Raw genomic sequence first — 24,323 nt, 5'->3', positions numbered from 1 at the left:
GTCAGACACTAAATGACACTTTTGACACTTTGTGGGAACCAGTGATATTAATATGCACTATCACTGTACTAATGACACTGGCTGGGAAGGAGTTAAACCTCTAGGACAATCAAAGGGTTAATTGTGTGCCTAGCCAGTGTTTTACTTTACTGTGTGTGCTGCTCTTACTAGGTGAAGTGATGGATTTTATTCCCTGCTTCGCAGGGACACAAAATCCATTGCTTCCCCCATGTCAGAACGGAGCTCTGCCTTGTTTACATAGGCAGATCTCCGTTCTGTGTTTCTGCGTGACAATTGGTTTGTGATGGTGGACATCCATTGCATGTAGCAGTATATCTGCTATGTGGCGTTCCTTAAGCGGTTAAGTAACATTTTCTTTTGCAATTGTGTGGGCTGTATTAGAATAAAATGGGGTTGATTTACTAAAAATGGAGAGTGCAAAATCTGGTACAGCTGTGCATCGTATCCAATCAGCTTCTAACTTCAGCTTGTTCAATTAAAGGGGTTGTAAAGTCTCATGGTTTTTCACCTTTCTATGCATGAAAGTGAAAAACTTTCTGTGCTGCAGTCTCCCCCAAAGCTCCCCCTTTTTCTTACCCGAACCTGATTGTTCCAGCAATGTGCACAAGCCCAGGGACTCCAGTTGTGGTCTTGGGTCCTCATTGAATAGATTGATAGCAGCAGGAGTCATTGGCTCCCACTGCTGTCAATCAAATCCAGTGCCTGTCAATGGATGCAGCAGCAGGACTCGTGAGCGCGTCCGTACGGGTGCCCCTATGGAAAGTGGCTCTCTGTGGGGGCACCCGATGAAGAGGACCCAGGAGCACTGACGGGGCACCCCAGAAGAGGAGGATCAGGGGCTCTGTGCAAAACCCTTGTAAGTATGACATGTTTGTTATTTAAAAAAAAATAAAAAAACAAACCTTTACAATCACTTTAACAGCTTCCCGGCCGCCTCATGTAGATATACTGCGGCAGAAGGGCACGTACAGGCAGATTAACGTACCTGTACATTGCCCTTTAAGAGGCGGCTTGCGGGCGTGCCGTCGATGGCACGCCCCGACAGGTGCTCTGTGACCATGATCGTGGGTCCCGCGGACTCGATGTCCGCGGGGATACCCGCGATCACCTCACGGTGAGGAAGAACGGGGAGATGCTAATGTAAACAAGCATCTCCCCATCCTGCCTAGTGACACTGTCACTGATCTCTGCTCCCCGTGATCGGGAGTGGTGATCAGTGTCGTGTCACACACATCCCCTTCCCCCCACAGTTAGAATCACTCCCTAGGACACACTTAACCCCTACAGCCCCACCTAGTGATTAACCCCTTCACTGCCAGTCACATTTACACAGTAATCAATGCATTTTTAATCGCACTGATCCCTGTATAAATGTGAATGGTCCCAAAATTGCGCCAAAATTGTCCGACGTGTCCGCCATATTGTCGCAGTCACGATAAAAATCGATGATCATCGCCATTACTAGTAAAAAAAAAAAATTATCAATAAAAATGCCAGAAAACTATCCCCTATTTTGTAAACGCTATAACTTTTGCGCAAATTAATCAATAAACGCTTATTGCGATTTTTTTACCAAGAATATGTAGAAGAAAAAAAAATGTTTTTTTATATATTTTTTGGGGATATTTATTATAGCAAAAAGTAAAAAATAATGCGTTTTTTTCAAAATTGTCGATTTTTTTTGTTTATAGCGCAAAAAATAAAAACCGCAGAGGTAATCAAATACCACCAAAAGAAAGCTCTATTTGTGGGGAAAAAAGGACGTCAATTTTGTTTGGGAGCCACGTCGCACGACCGCGCAATTGTCAGTTAAGGCAACGCAGTGCCGAATCGCAAAAAGTGCTCTGGTCTTTGGCCAACCAAATGGTCCGGGGCTTAAGTGGTTAAGCTTTGACAAGAAAATCTGGAAGCTGATTTTGCACTCTCTAGTTTTAGTAAAGCAACTCCAGTGTGTACTGTATATACCAGATCTCGAATTTTGTTTTTCAAGGAAATAAGAAAGAAAATAAATACCCTTGTACTTCTGTAGTTATTATCATCATTTATTACAACTATAACCAAAAAAAAAACTGCACCATAAATAGAAGTGTGGCCTTTAACAACCAACTGGGTGTCATCTTTGAAATAAAATTGGATCCGAATAACTGCTATATGGCAAAAGCTCAGAATCGTACAATGTTTTGGAAGGACAAAAAAAAAAAAAAAATATGAAATTAGTTTTTTTTAGCTGTAAATATGAGAAATAAATACATAAGCATTATATTTCCCATTACTGTATCCAGCAATAATGGGTCATTACATTGGTAGACACAAGAAAAAGATCTCATGTTTCATTTACCTCTCATGCTGTAATCACGAAAAACAACACAAATTGTACGCATGTCTCTTTCACAAACAGGTTCCAGTTCAACCATCAACCAGTATACTGCAATCTAATATAACCAGAATTTATATAAAGACAACATTGCTTTGTATTTTCATTAGTATTTGTGCATTCACGGTGTGCATCACATACACATGAACATAAAAAGCACTATGAGAACCAAACGCATCAATTCTCCTTTTATTCATTTATGTAAATCCTTCATTCAAAAAAAAAAAAAAAAAATTCTATCTATAACTGCTTATAAAATGTTAGCTGGAGTTAGAGCATCTAATGGTGGTAATACATACTTCGATAAATGATCAATTAATTTCCCAATCAATCTCTCCTGATGGGAATAATTGATCTGTAGATGATAACCCATTCACCACATTTTCCACACATGGGAAAATGGATTTCATATGATAGTTAAGATACAATTGTAAGTTACTATTGTAAATTATCGATCGCATCTCTGTTTCCACCATGTCATTTAATTATCTGATTGAGGGAAATACGATTGTATTCATCAACTAAGTATTGCAACATTGCCAGTTGATGCAAAGCCATTGATAATCTTCCACCCAAGTTCATTGGCTCAGTATGGTCAAATCTGATCTAAATTATGGCTATTGGATTAAATCTGGAATTGATTACTTTGATGGAATCGCACATCAATCGGATAAAAAACAAAATAACAAAAAATAAAACAAGTGTGTATGGCCACCATTATACTACCCTCTCCTCAGCCTGACAATGCTGTTGCCCAAAGGTGTCAGATTTACTAAAACCATATAATATGAGGTCAAACCTTAAGAGTTAAAATTTGTATGCAATCTGAAGACAAAAATCTGCAAAAAATTGAATAGTGTATATGGGGTCTTAGGCTCCATTCACACCTGGGAGTTTTGGGATCGCAGCAGAATCACTGCAATTCTGCCCGCGATCTCATAACGGACTACAATCGCAAAATGCAGGTTCACTTGCCATTGTTTTCAATGTCACCTAAAATGCGGTGTGGTTTTGCTGCAATTGCCGCGTTTAAGGTGCCACTGAAAATAATGGCACCTGAACCTACATGTTGCGATTTTATTGCGTTTTGAGATTGCGGGCAGAATCGTAGCGATTATGCAACGATCCTAAAACACCCATGTGTAAATGGAGCCTAAGACAAGAAGTGTGTTACTGGCAAGACCACCAGATGAAAATGAAGGGGAAAAGCCTACAAAAAAAGAAAACGAATGCAGACATTACATTTAAATTGTATCTAAACTCAAGAACAAAAATTGATAGTAATGCAGCTCACTAGTCTTTAGTTGTGGTGGCTGCATTCGTTTTCTTTTTTCACATTTATTTACATTCATTTTAACCAAACCTGGTAATCCTGCCATTAGTTTATTTCCTGACCTAGGATGACAATCATACTGAGCATCATTAGCGGTTATGCTGTATCACTTCAACAGAGCAATGTACGCATTTTATACCATGTCATTTTTTCAATAAAGAAGATTTTACCTTTATTATTCCAATCCGGAGTGTGGCAGTCCAGGATTTTCATTGCACCTATACCATACTGAGCATCATCGTTACCATAGGATGACAACTGTACAGAGCACCATTGTTACCATAGGATGACAACTGTACAGAGCAGCATTGTTACCATAGGATGACAATCGTACAGAGCAGCATTGTTACCATAGGATGACAACTGTACAGAGCAGCATTGTTACCATAGGATGACAATCGTACAGAGCAGCATTGTTACCATAGGATGACAACTGTACAGAGAGCAGCATTGTTACCATAGGATGACAATCGTACTGAGCAGCATTGTTACCATAGGATGACAATCATACTGAGCATCATTGTTACCATAGGATGACAATCATACTGAGCATCATTGTTACCATAGGATGACAATCGTACAGAGCAGCATTGTTACCATAGTATAACAATCGTACAGAGCAGCATTGTTACCATAGGATGACAATCGTACAGAGCAGCATTGTTACCATAGGATGACAATCATACTGAGCATCATTGTTACCATAGGATGACAATCGTACAGAGCAGCATTGTTACCATAGGATGACAATCGTACAGAGCAGCATTGTTACCATAGGATGACAATCATACTGAGCATCATTGTTACCATAGGATGACAACTGTACAGAGCAGCATTGTTACAATAGGATGACAATCATACTGAGCATCATTGTTACCATAGGTTGGCAACTGTACAGAGCACCATTGTTACAATAGGATGACAACTGTACAGAGCAGCATTTTTACCATAGGATGACAACTGTACTGAGCAGCATTGTTACAATAGGATGACAACTGTACAGAGCAGCATTGTTACAGTAGGATGACAACTGTACTGAGCAGCATTGTTACCATAGGGTGACAATTACAATGAGCAGCTCTGTTAACCTAGGATGATAATCATACTGAGCAGCATTGTTACCATAGGATGACAGTCATACTGAGTAGCATTGTAACCATAGGATGACAATCAGTATATACTGACCAGCATTGATTTTTTTTTCCACTTTAAATATTTTTTATTGTTTCACAAATATCAGAAAGAAATACATCATCAAATATTGTGTATTAACTTACAATACATATCCATGTTATTAATTTACCCTTCCTCTCCCTCCCTCCCAACCCCACCCCCCCCTCACCCCCCCTCACCCACACCACTTTAATCATTACTTATATATATGCTTCTATTAATTACCAAGCCACCTGGGAAGGAGTAAGGACCCTCCAAAGAAAAAAACGTGTGGGGAAAGAGCACCCCAGGTCTCCCAATGGTAAGAGCGGTGGGCTAAAGTAAAAGAAAAAAAAAGGGGGGGAAAGGGGAGCCCCTCTCATCCGCTCACCACCCTCCCCTATAGGGCACCCTATCTCATCTAACCAAGGTCTCCACAATCTCTCAAACTTCCTGTAGTTGCCTTGCCTGATGTATACCACTCTCTCACGCCAAACTATTGAGTTGATAGTCTGTACCCAATTCTTCACGGTCGGGGGATCTGCGCCTGCCCTTTCTGTACGATTAATTCTCTCGCCTGATATAAGCATCTCAGCACTACTTCGATGATGTCGATCGGGGCGCTACCTATCTCCATGACCCCTAGTAGGCATGTCTTGGCCGCCGGCTCTTGAAGGTTTTTTTATCCTATCTATTATCTCCACTCAATACAGTCAGGTCCATAAATATTGGGACAACGGCAGAATTCTAATCTTTTTGGCTCTATACACCACCACAATGGATTTGAAAAGAAACGAACAAGATGTGCTTTAACTGCTAACTTTCAGATTTAATTTGAGGGTATTTACATCCAAATCAGGTGAACGGTGTAGGAATTACAACAGTTTGTATATGTGCCTCCACTTTTTAAGGGACCAAAAGTAATGGGACAGATTAACAATCATCCATCAAACTTTCACTTTTTAATACTTGGTTACAAATCCTTTGCAGTCAATTACAGCCTGAAGTCTGGAACGCATAGACATCACCAGACGCTGGGTTTCATCCCTGGTGATGCTCTGCCAGGCCTCTACTGCAACTGTCTTCAGTTCCTGCTTGTTCTTGGGGCATTTTCCCTTCAGTTTTGTCTTCAGCAAGTAAAATGCATGCTCAATCGGATTCAGGTCAGGTGATTGACTTGGCCATTGCATAACATTCCACTTCTTTCCCTTAAAAAACTCTTTGGTTGCTTTTGCAATATGCTTCGGGTCATTGTCCATCTGTACTGTGAAGCGCCGTCCAATGAGTTCTGAAGCATTTTGCTGAATATGAGCAGTTAATATTGCCCAAAAGAATTCAGAATTCATCCTGCTGCTTGTGTCAGCAGTCACATCATCAATAAATACAAGAGAACCAGTTCCATTGGCAACCATACATGCCCATGCCATGACACTACCACCACCATGCTTCACTGATGAGGTGGTATGCTTTGGATCATGAGCAGTTCTTTTCCTTCTCCACACTCTTCTCTTCCCATCACTCTGGTACAAGTTGATCTTGGTCTCATCTGTCCATAGGATGTTGTTCCAGAACTGTGAAGGCTTTTTAGATGTTTTTTGGCAAACTCTAATCTGGCCTTCCTGTTTTTGAGGCTCACCAATGGTTTACATCTTGTGGTGAACCCTCTGTATTCACTTTGGTGAAGTCTTCTCTTGATTGTTGACTTTGACACACAACACCTACTTCCTGGAGAGTGTTCTTGATCTGGCCAACTGTTGTGAAGGGTGTTTTCTTCACTAGGGAAAGAATTCTTCGGTCATCCACCACAGTTGTTTTCCCTGGTCTTCCGGGTCTTTTGGTGTTGCTGAGCTCACCGTTGCGTTCTTTCTTTTTAAGGATGTTCCAAACAGTTGATTTGGCCACACCTAATGTTTTTGCTATCTCTCTGATGGGTTTGTTTTGTTTTTTCAGCCTAATGATGGCTTGCTTCACTGATAGTGACAGCTCTTTGGATCTCATATTGAGAGTTGACAGCAACAGATTCCAAATGCAAATAGCACACTTGAAATGAACTCTGGACCTTTTATCTGCTCCTTGTAAATGGGATAATCAGGGAATAACACACACCTGGCCATGAAACAGCTGAGCAGCCAATTGTCCCATTACTTTTGGTCCCTTAAAAAGTGGGAGGCACATATACAAACTGTTGTAATTCCTACACCGCTCACCTGATTTGGATGTAAATACCCTCAAATTAAAGCTGAAAGTCTGCAGTTAAAGCACATTTTGTTCGTTTCATTTCAAATCCACTGTGGTGGTGTATAGAGCCAAAAAGATTAGAATTCTGTCGCTGTCCCAATATTTATGGACCTGACTGTATCTAAATAGTTTCGGGCACTTTCATATCCTGTGGATGAAATCCCCTGTTGCCCTACACCTGGGGCACTCTTCGTTTTGTCTCCACCCGAGCTTAAACATTTTTTTGGGGGGTAGAGTAGACTCTATGTATTAAGAACAGATGCGATACTTTCTGTGAAGGAGAGATTGAAACCAGTGCTCCTCTTCTCAAGACCCTGTCCCATTCCTCCATAGTCATTGCCCCCAGGTCTCACTCCCATCCCACTCTGCTCTTAGAAGGTCCTACTGTACTTACTATTCTGTCTTCTGAGCTAGTATATAACTCTGAGATTAGTCCTTTAGATGTATCTGGATTGATTATTTTTAGGAGAGTGGGGATCTGGGTCCATTCCATTTTCTGTGACCTAAACTGTACTTGTATAGCGTGTCTGATTTGGAGATATTTGTAAAATGAGTTATCTGATATATTAAACTCCCATTTTAACGCTAGAAATGTTTTAATAAAATTACCCTCGTATAGTTGCAATAATCGGTTGATGCCCTGTCTCTCCCACTCCTTGGGCCTCTCTATACCTCTTACTTCCATCAGGTTTTTATTGTTCCATAGGGGGGCGTATTCTGTTACCCCCTCATACCCCAGCAGTGCCTTCGTTGTCTGCCATACTTTACTGACTAGTTTTTATCGTCGGACATCTACAGATAAAAGAGTCTGCCTCTAATACCTCCACTAGTACACTATGTGGGGCCCCCATTATCATCATTCTAACACTGGGGTTCCTCCCTCCTGGGATTCCACAGCCCGCTAGATGTTGCAACTGGGATGCCAGAAAGTATGACCTTGGATGCAGGACCGCCATACCCCCCTTTTTAACCGTTATCTACATGGTTTGCAAGCTAATCCTAGATTGGCCCTTCTTCCAAATTAATTCTCTAAAAAGGGATTCTATTCTTTTAAACCACTTTTGGCCTATCCAAATCGGGGAATTATGAAACAGGTATAATATCTGTGGTAGCCATATCATCTTTATTAGATTGCAGCGCCCTGCTACGGATAAAGGGAGTCGGCTCCAGATATCTCCCTTTTGCTTTAATTTGAGTAGTAGTGGGGCTAGGTTATCATTAACATACTGTTTTATGTCGCTCGTAATCCAGACACCCAAGTATTTCAGTTTTGCAACTACTTTTAGGTGGGGAGTTCCCGACGGTATCTGGTTACCAAGTGGGTCAACCGGTAACAAGGCCGATTTCTCCCAGTTGATAACCAGTCCAGAAAAACGCCCGAACTCTCCAATCATTTCTATCACTGTATTTAACGAATTCTCAACAGCTCCCAGGAAGAACAGGACGTCGTCCGCAAACAGTTCTATCCTATCCTCTCCTGTCTGCCTCCAAGCAGCATTGTTACCATAGGATGACAACTGTACTGAGCAGCATTGTTACCCTAGGGTGACAATCACAATGAGCAGCTCTGTTACCCTAGGATGACAATCATACTGAGCAGCACTGTTCCCCAAGGGTGACAATCATACTGAGAAGCACTGTTACCATAGGATGACAATAATTACGAGCAGCACTTTTACACTAGGATGACAACCATACTGAGTAGCATTGTAACCATAGGATGACAAACATAATAAACAGCTCTGTTACCCTAGAATGACAATAATACTGAGCAGCACTGTTCCCCAAGGGTGACAATCATACTGAGCAGAATTGTTACCATAGGATGACAATCACAATGAGCAGCACTGTTACCCTAGGATGACAACCTTACTGAGCAGCACTTTTACCGTAGGATGACAACCATACTCAGCAGCATTGTTACCCTAGGATAACAAACATAATAAGCAGCTCTGTTACCCTAAGGTGACAACCACACTGAGCAGCATTGTTACCATAGGATGACAATCATACTGAGCAGCACTGTTCCCCTAGGGTGACAACCGCACTGAGCAGGATTGTTACCCTAGGGTGACAATAATACTGAGCAGCATTGTAACGATAGGATAACAATCATACTGAGCAGCATTGTTACCATAGAATGACAACTGTACCGAGTAGCATTGTTACCCTACGATGACAACCATACTGAGCAGCACTTTTACACTAGGATGACAGCCATACTGAGCAGCATTGTTACCATAGGATGACAATCATACTGAGCAGCACTGTTACCATAGGACAGGAAATGTGTTAGGACTGCTTAACACCTCCCTCTATTCTCCATAACAGGGGAGGTGTTTTGTAGTCCATGGCGATAGCAGGGAACCATAATAATTGATGACAGTCCAGATAAAGGGAGTAAAAAAAAAAGGATCAGTTCAAAAGATATCTGGATGGATAAACAGTTAATTATTTTGATAAATAAAAAAAACATACTTTCAATGGTATGTTTAACAGAGGAAAAGGAAGTCAATGGGAGAAATGTATTGGTAGAGTTTACAAACTGCAATCTGTGACATATTTGTATTTCTTTATAGACAGGGATGTTTGTAGAACAGGGATAACAGTCAGCTTATGATGGGTTATGAGGATTGTTAGATTACAATACAGATGTGATCACTAATGACAACTGTCAATGCATCGTTGTGTGCATATTATTATTATATCATTGTGTGCATATTATTATTATATCATTGTGTGCATATTATTATTATCATTGTGTGAATATTATTTATTATTATTATATCATTGTGTGCATATTATTATTATATCATTGTGTGTATATTATTCATTATTATTATATCATTGTGTGCATATTATTATTATTATATTATTGTGTGCATATTATTATTATATCATTGTGTGCATATTATTATTATTATATCATTGTGTGCATATTATTATTATATCATTGTGTGCATATTATTATTATATCATTGTGTGCATATTATTATTATCATTGTGTGCATATTATTATTATATCATTGTGTGCATATTATTATTATCATTGTGTGCATATTATTATTATATCATTGTGTGCATATTATTATTATTATATCATTGTGTGCATATTATTATTATATCATTGTGTGCATATTATTATTATATCATTGTGTCCATATTATTATTATCATTGTGTGAATATTATTTATTATTATTATATCATTGTGTGCATATTATTATTATATCATTGTGTGTATATTATTCATTATTATTATATCATTGTGTGCATATTATTATTATTATATTATTGTGTGCATATTATTATTATTATATCATTGTGTGCATATTATTATTATTATTATATCATTGTGTGCATATTATTATTATTATTGTGTACATATAATTATTTTATCGTTGTGTGAATATTATAGTCTATGATGTGTACCATTGAGGAAGGATGAATGGAGTGATTGGTATGCATGCTGTCCAGCACACTTCTCCTCCTGATGATAAATGTGTAGATCTGGTTGTCAGGTGTCATCCAGGAGAAGTTGGTGTGATTGTATGCGACTCTGCTCTAAGTCATCCTGAGTCTCTGTCCTGCAGTGCCCCCCCCCCCCCCCATAGATAGGTGTCCCCCGCGGTGTCACTCACCTGACCCGGTTGTCCCTGAACTTGCAGGTCTGTGGCTGGTTGATGAGGATGATTCTGGCTGCAGCCTCCGCCTGGTCAGCACTGGACGTGGCCCCGGACATCTCATCGTCCGCCTTCTTGTATCCCGAGGAGGAGTAGACCGGACCTGTACACAGAGGACACAGCGATCAGGATGGGTTCATATAGGGCGATGTGCAGAGGAGGGGCCACACACACCGAATCAGCACCGATCTGACAGATGCCCGGCCAGGAGGAGGAGGAGGAGGGGAGGGGGAGGAAGATCCAGGAAGACAGACTCTGCACATGTCACAGATACAGATACTACTGATGCTGGGAGAAGTCATCCAATCTCAGCAAAGGGTACCTGTCACCTGTACACTGCCCCTGCCACCATATACATGTCTGTATCCAGATCCCCACTGCCTGCCTACAGCTAGACACAGATATATACTGTATATATTTCATCTGACTACATAGAAGTCTGCTGGATTCCCAGACTCTCTGTCACCTTATCAAAGATATCCAGATCTTGTCATCATCTCAAAGATCTCTGGAGACCACTTGTCATATCAAAGATTTCTAATACATTCTACTTGTCATATCAAAGATTTCTAGATTCTACTTGCCATCATATCAATGATTTCTAGATTCTAATTGTCATATCAAAGATTTCTAGATTCTAATTGTCATATCAAAGATTTCCAGATCTTACTTATCATCTCAAAGATCTCCGGAACCCACTTGTCATATCAAAGATTTCCAGAACTTATACAGTATAGTTACATAGTTGGTAAGGTTAGAAAAAGACACAAGCCCATCCAGTCCAACCTGTGTGTGTGCATTTATGTTAATATTACATTGTATATCCTTGTATGTTGTGGTTGTTTAGGTGCCTGTCGAAATAGTTTTTTGAAATTATGGATGCTCCCCGCTGTAACTATTACTTGTGGAAGAGAATTCCACATCCTAACCGCTCTCACAGTAAAGAACCCTCTACGCAGTTTAAGGTTAAACCGCTTCTCTTCTAATTTTAGTGAATGGCCGCGTGTCTTTTTAAATTCCCTTGCACGGAAGAGTTTTATCCCTATTGTGGGGTCACCAGTACGGTATTTGTACATTGAAATCATATCCCCTCTCAAGCATCTCTTCTCCAGAGAGAATAAGTTCAGTGCTTGCAGTCTTTCCTCATAGCTGAGATCCTTTATTAGCTTTGTTGCCCTTCTCTGAACTCTCTCCAGTCCCAGTACATCCCTCCTGAGGACTGGTGCCCAGAACTGGACGGCATACTCCAGGTGCGGCCAGACCAGAGTCTTGTAGAGTAGGAGAATTATCATTTTATCTCTGGAGTGAATCCCCTTTTTAATGCATGCCAATATTCTGTTGGCTTTGCTTGCAGCAGCTTGGCATTAAATGCCATTGCTGAGCCTATCATCTACTAAGGCCCCAGGTCCTTTTCCACCCTAGATTCCCCCAGAGGTTCTCCCCCTAGTAAGTAGATTGCATTCATATTTTTAGCACCCAAATGCATTATCTTTCATTTTTCAACATTTAACCTCATTTGGCATATCCTCTCAAAGATCTCTGGAGTCCACTTGTCCTATCAAAGATTGTGAGAACTTACTTATCTCAAAGATCTCTGGAGACCACTTGTCATATAAAAGATTGATAGATTCTACTTACTATCATATCAAAGATTTATAGATTCTATTTGTCATATCAAAGATTTCCAGATCTTATCATCTCAAAGATTTCCGGAGTCCACTTGTCATATCAAAAATTTCAAGATTCTACTTGCCATCATATCAAAGTTCTCTAGATTCTAATTGTCACATCAAAGATTTCTCTATTCTACTTGCCATCATATCAAACATTTCTAGATTCTGCTTGTACAACATATCAAAGATTTTCAGATCCCACTAGTCACATCAAAGATTTCTAGATTCCACATATCATGATAAACAGGGCATCATATCAAAGTTTTCTATATTCTAATTGTCATCATATCAAACATTTTTAGGTTCCACTTGTCATCATATCAAAGTTTTCTAGATTATAATTGTCATCATATAAAAGATTGCTAGGTTCCACTTGACATCATAGCAAAGATTTCTAAATTCCACTTGTCATCATATCAAAGAAACCAGTGCAACAGTACACAGATGCTTATTGCTGGCTATGGGTTCCAATGCCTTTCTAATACATAGCCCTGTGTACAGCCAGTATCTGGATGTTTTTAAACATGACCCAATTATGGAAGTTACTCCCCGGGCACCATTACATACTAAACTGTACATGCATACAGCAGATACAGCTTTAGATTTTCTTCTGACTCTAGTAGAAGTACAACAGACTAAGCTGATAGAAAAAAAATATTTGCCAGTAATCAAGAAACATCAATCAATCTGGTAACATCATCTCCTCTTCTCCTCTTCTATATGAAAAAGGCTCACCATTAGGGATGAGCCGAACACCCCCGGTTCAGTTCGCACCAGAACATGCAAACAGACAAAAAATTTGTGCAAACATGCAAACACCATTAAAGTCTATGGGACACGAACGTGAAAAATCAAAAGAGTTCATTTTAAAGGCTTATATGCAAGTTATAGCCATAAAAAGTGTGTGGGGACCCGGGTCCTGCCCCAGGGGACATGTACCAATGCAAAAAAAAGTTTTTAAAACGGCTGTTTTTTCAGAAGCAGTGATTTTAATAATGCTTAAAGTGAAACAATAAATATGAAATATTCCTTTAAATATCGTGCCTTGGGGTCCCCTCAGTCTGCCTGTAAAGTAGCGCATCTGTCCCATGTTTATAACAGTACCGCAACAAAATGACACTTCTAAAGGAAAAAATGTCATTTAAAATTGCTTGCGGCTTTAATGTATTGCCGGACCCTGGCAATATACATAAAAAATCACTAAAAAAAAAAACTGCATGGGTTCCCCCCAGTCCATACCAGGCCCTTCGGGTCTGGTAAGGATATTAAGGGGAACTCCATGCCAAAATTAAAAAAAAATAATAATAAAGGAATTGTCAAAAACTGTCTCCTGTCGTTTTTAATTTTTTGACACTTTTTGGTGAATGGGTAGGGGTACAATGTACCCGATACCCATTCACATGGGGGGGGTGGGATCCAGCTTCCGATAAGCCCCCCGCCCCCAGACCCCCCCACAACCACTGGGCAGGGGGGGAGGGCGCTCTCTCGCCCCCTCCCTCCTTTTCCTGCAGCCTGCCAGGTTGCATGCTCGGATAAGGATCTGGTATAGATTTTGGGGGGGACCCCCACGCCATTTTTTTTTACATTTTGGCACTGGGGTTCCCCTTAAAATCCATACCAGATCCAAGGGGGCTGTTATGGATTTTGGGGGGGACCCCCACGTCATTTTTTTTTTTTTTTTTTGACGCAGGGTTTCCTTAACCACTTCATTACACTGTGTTATATAAACTACACTGCCTGCACTGACTGACTATAGCGTCTACACTGAATATATAGTCTACGCTAAATGCAGAGTATGTATATATATATATATATATATATATATTAGACTGACTGCATATACAGTATCTCACATTCTTGTAAATATTTTATTATTTCTTTTCATGTGACAACACTGAAGAAATGACACTTTGCTACAATGTGAAGTAGTGAGTGTACAGCTTGTATAACAGTGTAAATTTGCTATCCCCTCAAAATAACTCAACACACAGCCATTAAGCCATGTCTAAACCGCTGGCAACAAAAGTGAGTACACCCCTAAGTGAAAATGTCCAAATTGGTCCCAATTAGCCATTTTCCCTCCCCGGTGTCATGTGACTCGTTAGTGTTACAAGGTCACAGGTGTGAATGGGGAGCAGGTGTGTTAAATTTGGTGATATCACTCTCACTCTCTCATACTGGTTACTGGAAGTTCAACATGGCACCTCATGGCAAAGGACTCTCTGAGGATCTGAAAAAAAGAATTGTTGCTCCACATAAAGATGGCCTAGGCTATAAGAAAATTGCCAAGACCCTGAAACTGAGCTGCAGCACGGTGGCCAAGACCATACAGTGGTTTAACAGGACAGGTTCCACTCAGAACAGGCCTCGTCATGGTCGACCAATGAAGTTGAGTGCACGTGCTCAGTGTCATATCCAGAGATTGTCTTTGGGAAATAGATGTATGAGTGCTGCCAGCATTGCTGCAGAGGTTGAAGGGGTGGGTGGTCAGCCTGTCAGTGCTCAGACCATACGCGACACACTGCATAAAATTGGTCTGCATGGCTGTCGTCCCAGAAGGAAGCCTCTTCTAAAGATGATTCAAAGAAAGCCCACAAACAGTTTTGCTGAAGACAAGCAGACTAAGGACATGGATTACTAGAACCATGTCCTGTGGTCTGATGAGACCAAGATAAACTTATTTGGTTCAGATGGTGTCAAGTGTGTGTGGCAGCAACCAGGTGAGGAGTACTAGGACAAGTGAGTCTTGCCTACAGTCAAGCATGGTGGTGGGAGTGTCATGGTTTTGGGCTGTATGTGTGCTGTCGGCACTGGGGAGCTACAGTTCATTGAGGGAACCATGAATGCCAACATGTACTGTGACATACTGAAGCAGAGCATGATCCCCTTCCTGCGGAGACTGGGCCACAGGGCAGAATTCCAACATGATAACAACCACAAACACACCTCCAAGATGACCACTGCCTTGCTAAAGAAGCTGAGGGTAAAGGTGATGGACTGGCCAAGCATGTTTCCAGACCTAAACCCTATTGAGCATCTGTGGGGCATCCTCAAACGGAAGGTGGAGGAGCGCAAGATCTCTAACATCCACCAGCTCCGTGATGTCATCATGGAGAAGTGGAAGAGGACTCCAGTGGCAACCTGTGAAGTTCTGGTGAATTCCATGCCCAGGAGGGTTAAGGCAGTGCTGGAAAATAATGGTGGCCACACAAAATATTGACACTTTTGGCCCAATTTGGACATTTTCACTTATAGGTGTACTCACTTTTGTTGCTAGCGGTTTAGACAATAATGGCTATGTGTTGGGACTGCACATTTACACTGTTGTACAAGTTGTACACTCACTACTTTACATTGTAGCAAAGTGTAATTTCTTCAGTGTTGTCACATGAAAACAATAAAACATTCACAAAAATGGGAGGCGGGTATTCACTTTTGTGAGATACTGTATATATATCAAATGGACTGCCACTAACTAACCTGCCTAATCTAGCTCAATCTATCTCCGTCCACACACTATACACAGCCGCTATGTAAGCAGCCTTTTATAGTGTGGGGCATAGACTTAGTCCCCCTGAGCCATGATTGGCCAAAGGCACCCTGCCTTGGGCCAATTATGGCTCTCTCAGCAGAGCGCACTGTGATTGGCCAAAGCATGCAGGCCAGGTGCATGCTTTGGCCAATCATCATACAGCAATGCACTGCGATCTCGCAGTGCAGTATTGGGCGATCCGCAGCACTCGAATTCCCCCAAAATATTCAATGTTCGGTGAACGGGTGAACACCCGATGTTCGAGTCGAACTTATGTTCAACTTGAACATCAAGCTCATCCCTACTCACCATACACATTACAATATGACCATATAATCTCTTTACCATCCAATTTATGGTGTTTATACACACTTAGATAAATTATCGTTTTCTAATCAATCACTTCTGATCCATAGCCCACAACCCATTCTATTGATATGTCACACATGTGGTAGTGGATTTCAATTGATAGTTAAGACATTATCATGATTTATGATCGTAAGTTATTAATTGCATCTGCTAAGGGAACAGATTGGCCACAATGTGGAGATAGGGTGCAGAATAGCAGAAGGTCAGAGCATGACAAAAAATCAGGCCAGCTGACAGACAAGAGAGCGGTCAGTATCCAGGCTGAGGTCAAGGTAAGCAGAGTTCCAGAACCAGACAGAGTTGGCTGTGGGTTCAGAAGACACAAGCAAGTCCAGGTCATCAACAGGCAAGTCAGGAAAACAGGAATCCAGTGCGCAAGGTAGCTAGCAAGAATACACGGGACCAGTCACCAGAAGGGACTCTGCAAGGCATGTGAGCACATCCAGCATCAGACACGCTAAAGCACACATACAAAGGACAAACAAACACATGCACGCAAACATACACGCAACCTGCCATGGCCAAAAGACAGGTGGACAGGACAGGTCATGTCCCTGGCTGTAGACCCTGGAGGCAATGTAACAGTTTACTTTTCTCCTTCAGAGCAGAAATGACGGAGGGTGGAGTCATAACTTTCCATGGAATCACCTTAGCAATGCCAGCTGAAGTGTTTTCTAATGCTCTCTCCTACCTATTTCCAGCAGGTAACTCTAAATGTTAGGGGGGGGAGTTTGGAAAACACAGAATTTCCCTTTTAGGGTGCAGTTCTGCCTTCAGTTGCAAAAAAAGAAGAAATGTAGAGTTGGCGTTTGAAGCCAAATTGTTACTTTGTGCACTCAAAGATGAATAATGTAACTTTCTTATATTACCGCATTTGATTTGCTTCCTGCATTGCAAAGATGGTCACCAGTTGGTTGGTCACCTGTCACCTAGAGTGTCTTTTTTGTATAAGGAGCAGTGGTTAAAAGTTTACCAGCCTGTACAAAGACACTGTCCTCCATAGCCTTTTGTAAACACCTCCACATTGAAGCCTTTCCAGTTTGCTGATCTTGATCCCCTATGAGAGCCACCCATTTTAATACACTATGTCTGCTCTACTGACTTCCATGGGAAAATTTCACACACAGGAACAAAAGAAGCACTTTAAATTGGTGAATTTCCATGACAGGCCTGCGGAACTAAATGTATTTCTGCAAAGCCAATGACCTTATTACCTCTCCGCAGAAAAGACATTATTATTTTTACAAGGCATCTTACTAGTTGCTACATTTCTAACTAATGGTGAGAGTAATGTGTAAATAATTCATACTGCTGTGCCACTCTTCCTCTGGTCCTCTAGGCCTGCAGCGGGCAGCACCTGCCATCATAATCCTGCAAGCACGTTATCACATGTAGAGATGCTTATATGGAGAAACAACAAAAGAATCCACTTGATAGGGCTATGCCTCAATCTGACACTGCCACTTTATTATGGAAAACTGCCTTTACCTAGTGTTATTTGAGTGAAGATTTGAATCAAATATAAAAAAAAAAAAACTTTATAAGACAAACAGGCTTTTATTTCTTTGAATTCATTTTGGAAGATTTCCCTTGACTTCCTGTTGTGTCACTGGAACAGTAATTATTGTAAGTTTCTTAAATGGGAATGCATACTGTAATAAACACACTCATGCGGTGTGAGACAGCAGATGTAATTCGCACAGGAATCGTAGCACATTCCTGTGTGAATTACATGCGGTGTCTGTGGGGTGCGATTTGAGCCATCGATTTGTATGATTCAAATTGCACGGCATTCGCATCAAACTCATGCAGGACCCTTTTTTTTGTCCACACCAAAATCGGATCGCATGGGTGTTCACACCCATGCGATCCGATTCTGCAAATTGCACTGCTTTTTGCAAACCGATTGCGGGGTGTCGTTAACTTAACAAACATTCCGCAATCGGTTTACACAAATGGGTTGTGTTCAGATGCGGTGCGAAATCCACAGCGAATTCGTTGTGAAATTGCACCGCATCTAGTATGAACCGAGGCTCAGAGAACTAAGGTTAAAAGCTAGTTACTGCTGTCTGTGTCCCCATAAGAAAGATTTCCCCTTATTTTTTGTCCTGATGACAGGAAGTGAAGGGAAATTGTGCCAAAGGTGATACAGATAACAATAAAAGCACGACAAAGGTTTTAACCCATCCCCACTTTAAATTTTACTATAGGACCAGAAATCATCTTTAGAATAGTAGAATTTAATTTGGTTGTTCAGTAGCATGTCTGAGAATCACCTGTATATTACAGCACCCTATTTTCCATCCGTCTGGAGAATCAGATCGGATAGGATCGGATGAAAACGGACATCTGATCTCCATAGAGGAGAGAAGGGCTTTGACAGCACAGTGAGCAGAGACGGACCTGTCATCCGCCTGCTCAGCGGGGATCAGCGGATCACGCCCGTGTGAAAGGACCCTAGGCTCCTTTCAAATAGGCATTTCGTATATCCGTTTTTCATCCATCCATTGAAGGATGAAAAATGGACATACATGTATTTCTATGGAATAGTGGACGTTAGACCCCTTTCACAAATGCCTTTAGTTTGTTTCATCAGTTCAGTCATGGTTTTTTCAAAGAAAAAACTGATCAGGTAACATCAGTTTTTCATCACTTCTTTACATCCACTTAACCACTTGAGTCAAATTTTTGGTTTACATTAGAGCTGCACGATTCTGGATAAAATGAGAATCACAATTTTTTTGCTAAGAATAAAGATCACGATTCTCGCGGCGTAACATCATCTTTTTCATTATACAAAAAATTGGGCTAACTTTACTGTTTAGTTTTTTTTTAATTCATGTAAGTGTATTTTTTCCCCAAAAATTGTCTTTGAAAGATAGCTGAGAAAATACCGTGTGACATAAAATATTGCAACAACCGCCATTTTATTCTCTAGGGCAGGGGTAGGCAACCTCGGCCCTCCAGCTGTAGTGAAACTACAGATACCATCATGCTTCTGCCTCTAGGAGTAATACCTGTGATTGTTAGGGTCTTGCAATGTCTCATGGGACTTGTAGTTTCAAAACACCTGGAGGGCCGAGGTTGCCTACCCCTGCTCTAGGGTCTCCGCTAAAAAAAAAAAATATATATATATATATATATATATATATATATATATATATATATATATATATACAGTCAGGTCCACAAATATTGGGACATCGACACAATTCTAATCTTTTTAGCTCTATACACTACCACAATGGATTTGAAATGAAACGAACAAGATGTGCTTTAATTGCAGACTTTCAGCTTTAATTTGAAGGTATTTACATCCAAATCAGCTGAACAGTGTAGGAATTACAACAGTTTGTATATGTGCCTCACAATTTTTAAGGGACCAAAAGTAATGGGACAATTGGCTGCTCAGCTGTTCCATGGCCAGGTGTGTGTTATTTCCTCATTATCCCATTTACAAGGAGCAGATAAAAGGTCCAGAGTTCATTTAAAGTGTGCTATTTGCATTTGGAATCTTTTGCTGTCAACTCTCAATATGAGATCCAAAGAGCTGTCACTATCAGTGAAGCAAGCCATCATTAGGCTGAAAAAACAAAACAAACCCATCAAAGAGATAGAAAAAACATTAGGTGTGGCCAAATCAACTGTTTGGAACATCCTTAAAAAGAAAGAATGCACCGGTGAGCTCAGCAACACCAAAAGACCCGGAAGACCATGGAAAACAACTGTGGTGGATGACCGAATAATTCTTTCCCTGGTGAAGAAAACACCCTTCACAACAGTTGGCCAGATCAAGAACATTTTCCAGAAGGTAGGTGTATGTGTGTCAAAGTCAACAATCAAGAGAAGACTTCACCAGAGTGAATACAGAGGGTTCACCACAAGATGTAAACCATTGGTGAGCCTCAAAAACAGGAAGGCCAGATTAGAGTTTGCCAAACAACATCTAAAAAAGCCTTCACAGTTCTGGAACAACATCCTATAGACAGATGAGACCAAGATCAACTTGTACCAGAGTGATGGGAAGAGAAGAGTATGGAGAAGGAAAGGAACTGCTCATGATCCAAAGCATACCACCTCATCAGTGAAGCATGGTGGTGGTAGTGTCATGGCGTGGGCATGTATGGCTGCCAATGGAACTGGTTCTCTTGTATTTATTGATGATGTGACTGCTGACAAAAGCAGCGGGATGAATTCTGAAGTGTTTCGGGCAATATTATCTGCTTATATTCAGAAAAATGCTTCAGAACTCATTGGACGGCGCTTCACAGTGCAGATGGACAATGACCCGAAGCATACTGCGAAAGCAACCAAAGAGTTTATTAAGGGAAAGAAGTGGAATGTTATGCAATGGCCAAGTCAATCACCTGACCTGAATCCGATTGAGCATGCATTTCACTTGCTGAAGACAAAACTGAAGGGAAAATGCCCCAAGAACAAGCAGGAACTGAAGACAGTTGCAGTAGAGGCCTGGCAGAGCATCACCAGGGATGAAACCCAGCGATTGGTGATGTCTATGCGTTCCAGACTTCAGGCTGTAATTGACTGCAAAGGATTTGCAACCAAGTATTAAAAACTGAAAGTTTGATGGATGATTGTTAATCTGTCCCATTACTTTTGGTCCCTTAAAAAGTGGGAGGCACATATACAAACTGTTGTAATTCCTACACCGTTCACCTGATTTGGATGTAAATACCCTCAAATTAAAGCTGAAAGTCTGCAGTTAAAGCACATCTTGTTTGTTGCACTTCAAATCCATTGTGGTGGTGTATAGAGCCAAAAAGATTAGAATTGTGTCAATGTCCCAATATTTATGGACCTGACTGTGTATATATATATATATATATATATATATATATATGTGTATATATAATGTTTGGGGGTTCTAAGCAATTTTCTAGCAAAAAATACTGATTTTAACTTGTAACCAACAAGTGTCAGAAAAAGGTTTAGTCCCCTTTCACACTTATACGACTTGTCCCACGATTTTGTACTGCAAATCGCAAGTCATTCTCCATGATTTTCAATGACTACCATTCATACTGGCACGACTTTAAGTCGTGCCGACTTCAAAGTAGTCCCTGCACTACTTTGGTCCAATTTCCATGCGAGTTGATGTCCATAGACCTCAATGTTAAGCCCTCAATTAGCATGCAATTCGTACCTGAGTAATATAGACACGATTTCAGTACGACTTTATAAGCATAAGCTGTAAGTACAAGCAGCTTTTTGACCCTTGTCCCACCCAATCCTTTCAGCATAGTGAAGTTGTGGCAAAGTCGTACAAAGTAGTACTGATCCCAAATCACAGCAAAATTGCAGTAAAGTCGTGTCAAAATTGTGGCTGCGAAATCGCAGTAAAATCACGTGACTTTGAAGTCGCACAAGTGTGAAAGGGGCCTAAGTCTTTAAGTTGTTAAACCGACCTCATCTACAGCCAGAAGTTAATTCCTTTGATCTAAGAACTGAGGGATACATTGTATCTCTTCATTATCTCTCTGCACTGAGGAATGTCTTTTTTTTGTCAGCTCTGGCTCTGCACTCTTTATAGAAAAAAAAAGCCGACAATTACATTTAGCCTAGGTTCACATATATGCGATGCGATCGGCAACGCAGTGCAGGTGCGAATCACATGCGATGTCTGTGTTCACACAAGTGTGAGCCTGGGCTTAAAAGCTGACAGTGACAGTCAACGTCGGCAAGTGAGGCAGCCTGTCTGTACAGACTGTCCCCTCACTGTATGTACATCTCTTCTCCTCTCCTGCCCCCCCACCCCCCAATGACAGTTCCAAAAGCTAAGGGAAAAAAAAGCTGGCACTCACATTTAAAAGTCGAAAATGACACTTAGCGCCAGTAAGTGAGGGAGCCTATCTGTGCAGACTGCCCCCTCACTGTATATACTGCTCTCCTGTCTTTCTCTGCCACAACCCCCCCTCACAGTGACTGGTTGCCCCTAACAACCAATGGAAAAATGGATGAAAAACTGACCATTTGTCAGTTTACATACGTTTTTTGTCCGATTCATTTTTTTTTTTTTTTGACGAATGAAAAATAGGGCTTTCATCCATTCAAAAAAACGGATGTTGACTGAAGCGGATGAAAACGGATGAAAATAGATAATCATCCGTTTTTCTATTGGAATGCATTGATGTCCATTTTTCATCCGTCAACGCATGGATGAAAAACAGACAAACGGTCCGTATGTGTGAAAGGGGCCTTAGCGGAAGATCATCTGCTGACATCCGCTAACATGCATCTCCGCCAAGCTCCGTTTTTTATGGTGGAAGAAAACCCTATTTTTTCATCCATAAAAAAAATAGAACAGGCAAAAAACGGATGTTAGCAGATGATCCACTTACATCCAACCTGCTGACATCCGTTTTTAAATCCTTTTTTCCCCTCATTAAACACATTATATATAGTTGGTTGCTAAGGAGGGGGCCGGAAAGGGCGGTCACGGATGTCAGCAGATATGAAAACGGATGTAAAAATTGACATCCGTATCCGTTTTTTGATCCGTTTTTTTACAAAAAGAAACGTGACTGAACTGAACATAAAACCGAAACGCCTGTGTGAGATCAGCCTAAAGGAGAGGAACTTGAACAATTGTGCAAGACTGAAGGTCAGGCTGGAGTTCATCTATAACCGCTTCAGGACCACCCACCGCACTTGGCCCTGCTGCACCGGATCACGTACATGTATGCGATTTTGTATTTACGGGTAGGAGGGCATGCAAGTGCGTGCTCTCCGCCCTGGCTGTGCTGCCATTCACTACAGCACAAGCTGTTCAGCTTCAGCGTGTCCCAGGCAATGATTTATGGCTGAAACCCACCGGTCAGCTGACGAATGACAGAAGAGAGCCCTGTGTAGGTAAATAACACAGGGCTCTCTGCTGTCAGCAGCTATGTGCCATTTTTTTTCTCCCTACAAAACGGGGAGTAAAAACCGTCACATTGCTTAGTAAAATTAGCACACACTACACACAGTAAAAATTGTTAGGCACACGTAAAATCATAGCACTGAATCCGTCGGACAATTCTATCATGTGTGGGCTTCATTGGACCTTTTCTGCTGAAAAATCTGTTGGACTTTAGAAATAGAACATGTTTCAAATCTTTCCAACGGACTCGAGTCCAATCGAAAAATCGGTTCGTCTGTATGCTAGTCCGACGGACAAAAAAGGACCCAAGGGCAATTGGCTACTGGCTATAAACTTCCTTATTCTAGTCCAGTCGTACGTCATCGCGTTCAAAACGATCGGACTTGTGTAATCGTGGTGTGATTGTGTGTAGGCAAGTCCGTTTCGCTGGAACTCTGTCGGAACTCTGTCGAAAAGTCCTTTGGGGTTCAGTCCAACGAAAAGTCCGGTAGTGTGTACACGGCATTAGTGTCAGAATCCCGGCTGCACTATCGCAGTCCCATTATAAGTCACTGATCACTGCCATTAGTAGTATAAAAAGAATTAAAATTCCAGTCTATAACTTTCATGCAAACTAATCAATATACATTCATTAGGGTTTTTTTTTTTTTTTTACCAAAGACATATAGCAGAATACATTTTGGCCACAATTTATGAAGAAATTAGATTTTTTTAATTAGATATGTTTTATAGCAGAAAGTAAAAACTATTGTTTTTTTTTTTTATTATTATTTTATTTTTTTCCGTCTTTTTTCATTTATATTGCAAAAAATAAAAAAACCCAGTGGTGATCAAATATCACAAAAAAAAGCTTTATTTGTGTGAAAAAATGATATAAAATGTATTTTCGGGTAAAAAGTAACGTGACCGCACAATTACCAGTTGAAGTAGCGCAGTGCTAAATAGTAGGAAATGGCCTGGTCATAAAGGGAGTAATTAAAGTGTTTGTGAACCCATTTATAGAAGACTATGCCAGCCCCTCTATTAGAGGCTGGCATAGCACACTATGAAAGTTGTTTCAAAAAACGAGC

At 40.8% G+C, this 24,323-nt stretch overlaps 1 protein-coding gene across 2 annotated transcripts in view; it reads right to left on the bottom strand.

The window, feature by feature from the left end:
* ATP8A2 (ATPase phospholipid transporting 8A2) overlaps positions 1 to 24,323 on the bottom strand; it is a 1,045,467-nt gene that overhangs the window by 912,408 nt on the left and 108,736 nt on the right. For both annotated transcript variants that reach the window (XM_073613412.1, XM_073613413.1), the window contains exon 2: positions 10,758 to 10,902. In XM_073613412.1, coding sequence (XP_073469513.1) covers positions 10,758 to 10,902 — 145 coding nt within the window. The remainder of the gene's footprint in view (positions 1 to 10,757; positions 10,903 to 24,323) is intronic.

Source organism: Aquarana catesbeiana, linkage group LG02 (assembly GCF_042186555.1).
Source record: "Aquarana catesbeiana isolate 2022-GZ linkage group LG02, ASM4218655v1, whole genome shotgun sequence".
Lineage (NCBI taxonomy): Eukaryota > Metazoa > Chordata > Amphibia > Anura > Ranidae > Aquarana > Aquarana catesbeiana.
Note: the sequence above shows the minus strand (reverse complement) of the source record. Positions and strands in the feature narration are given on the sequence as shown.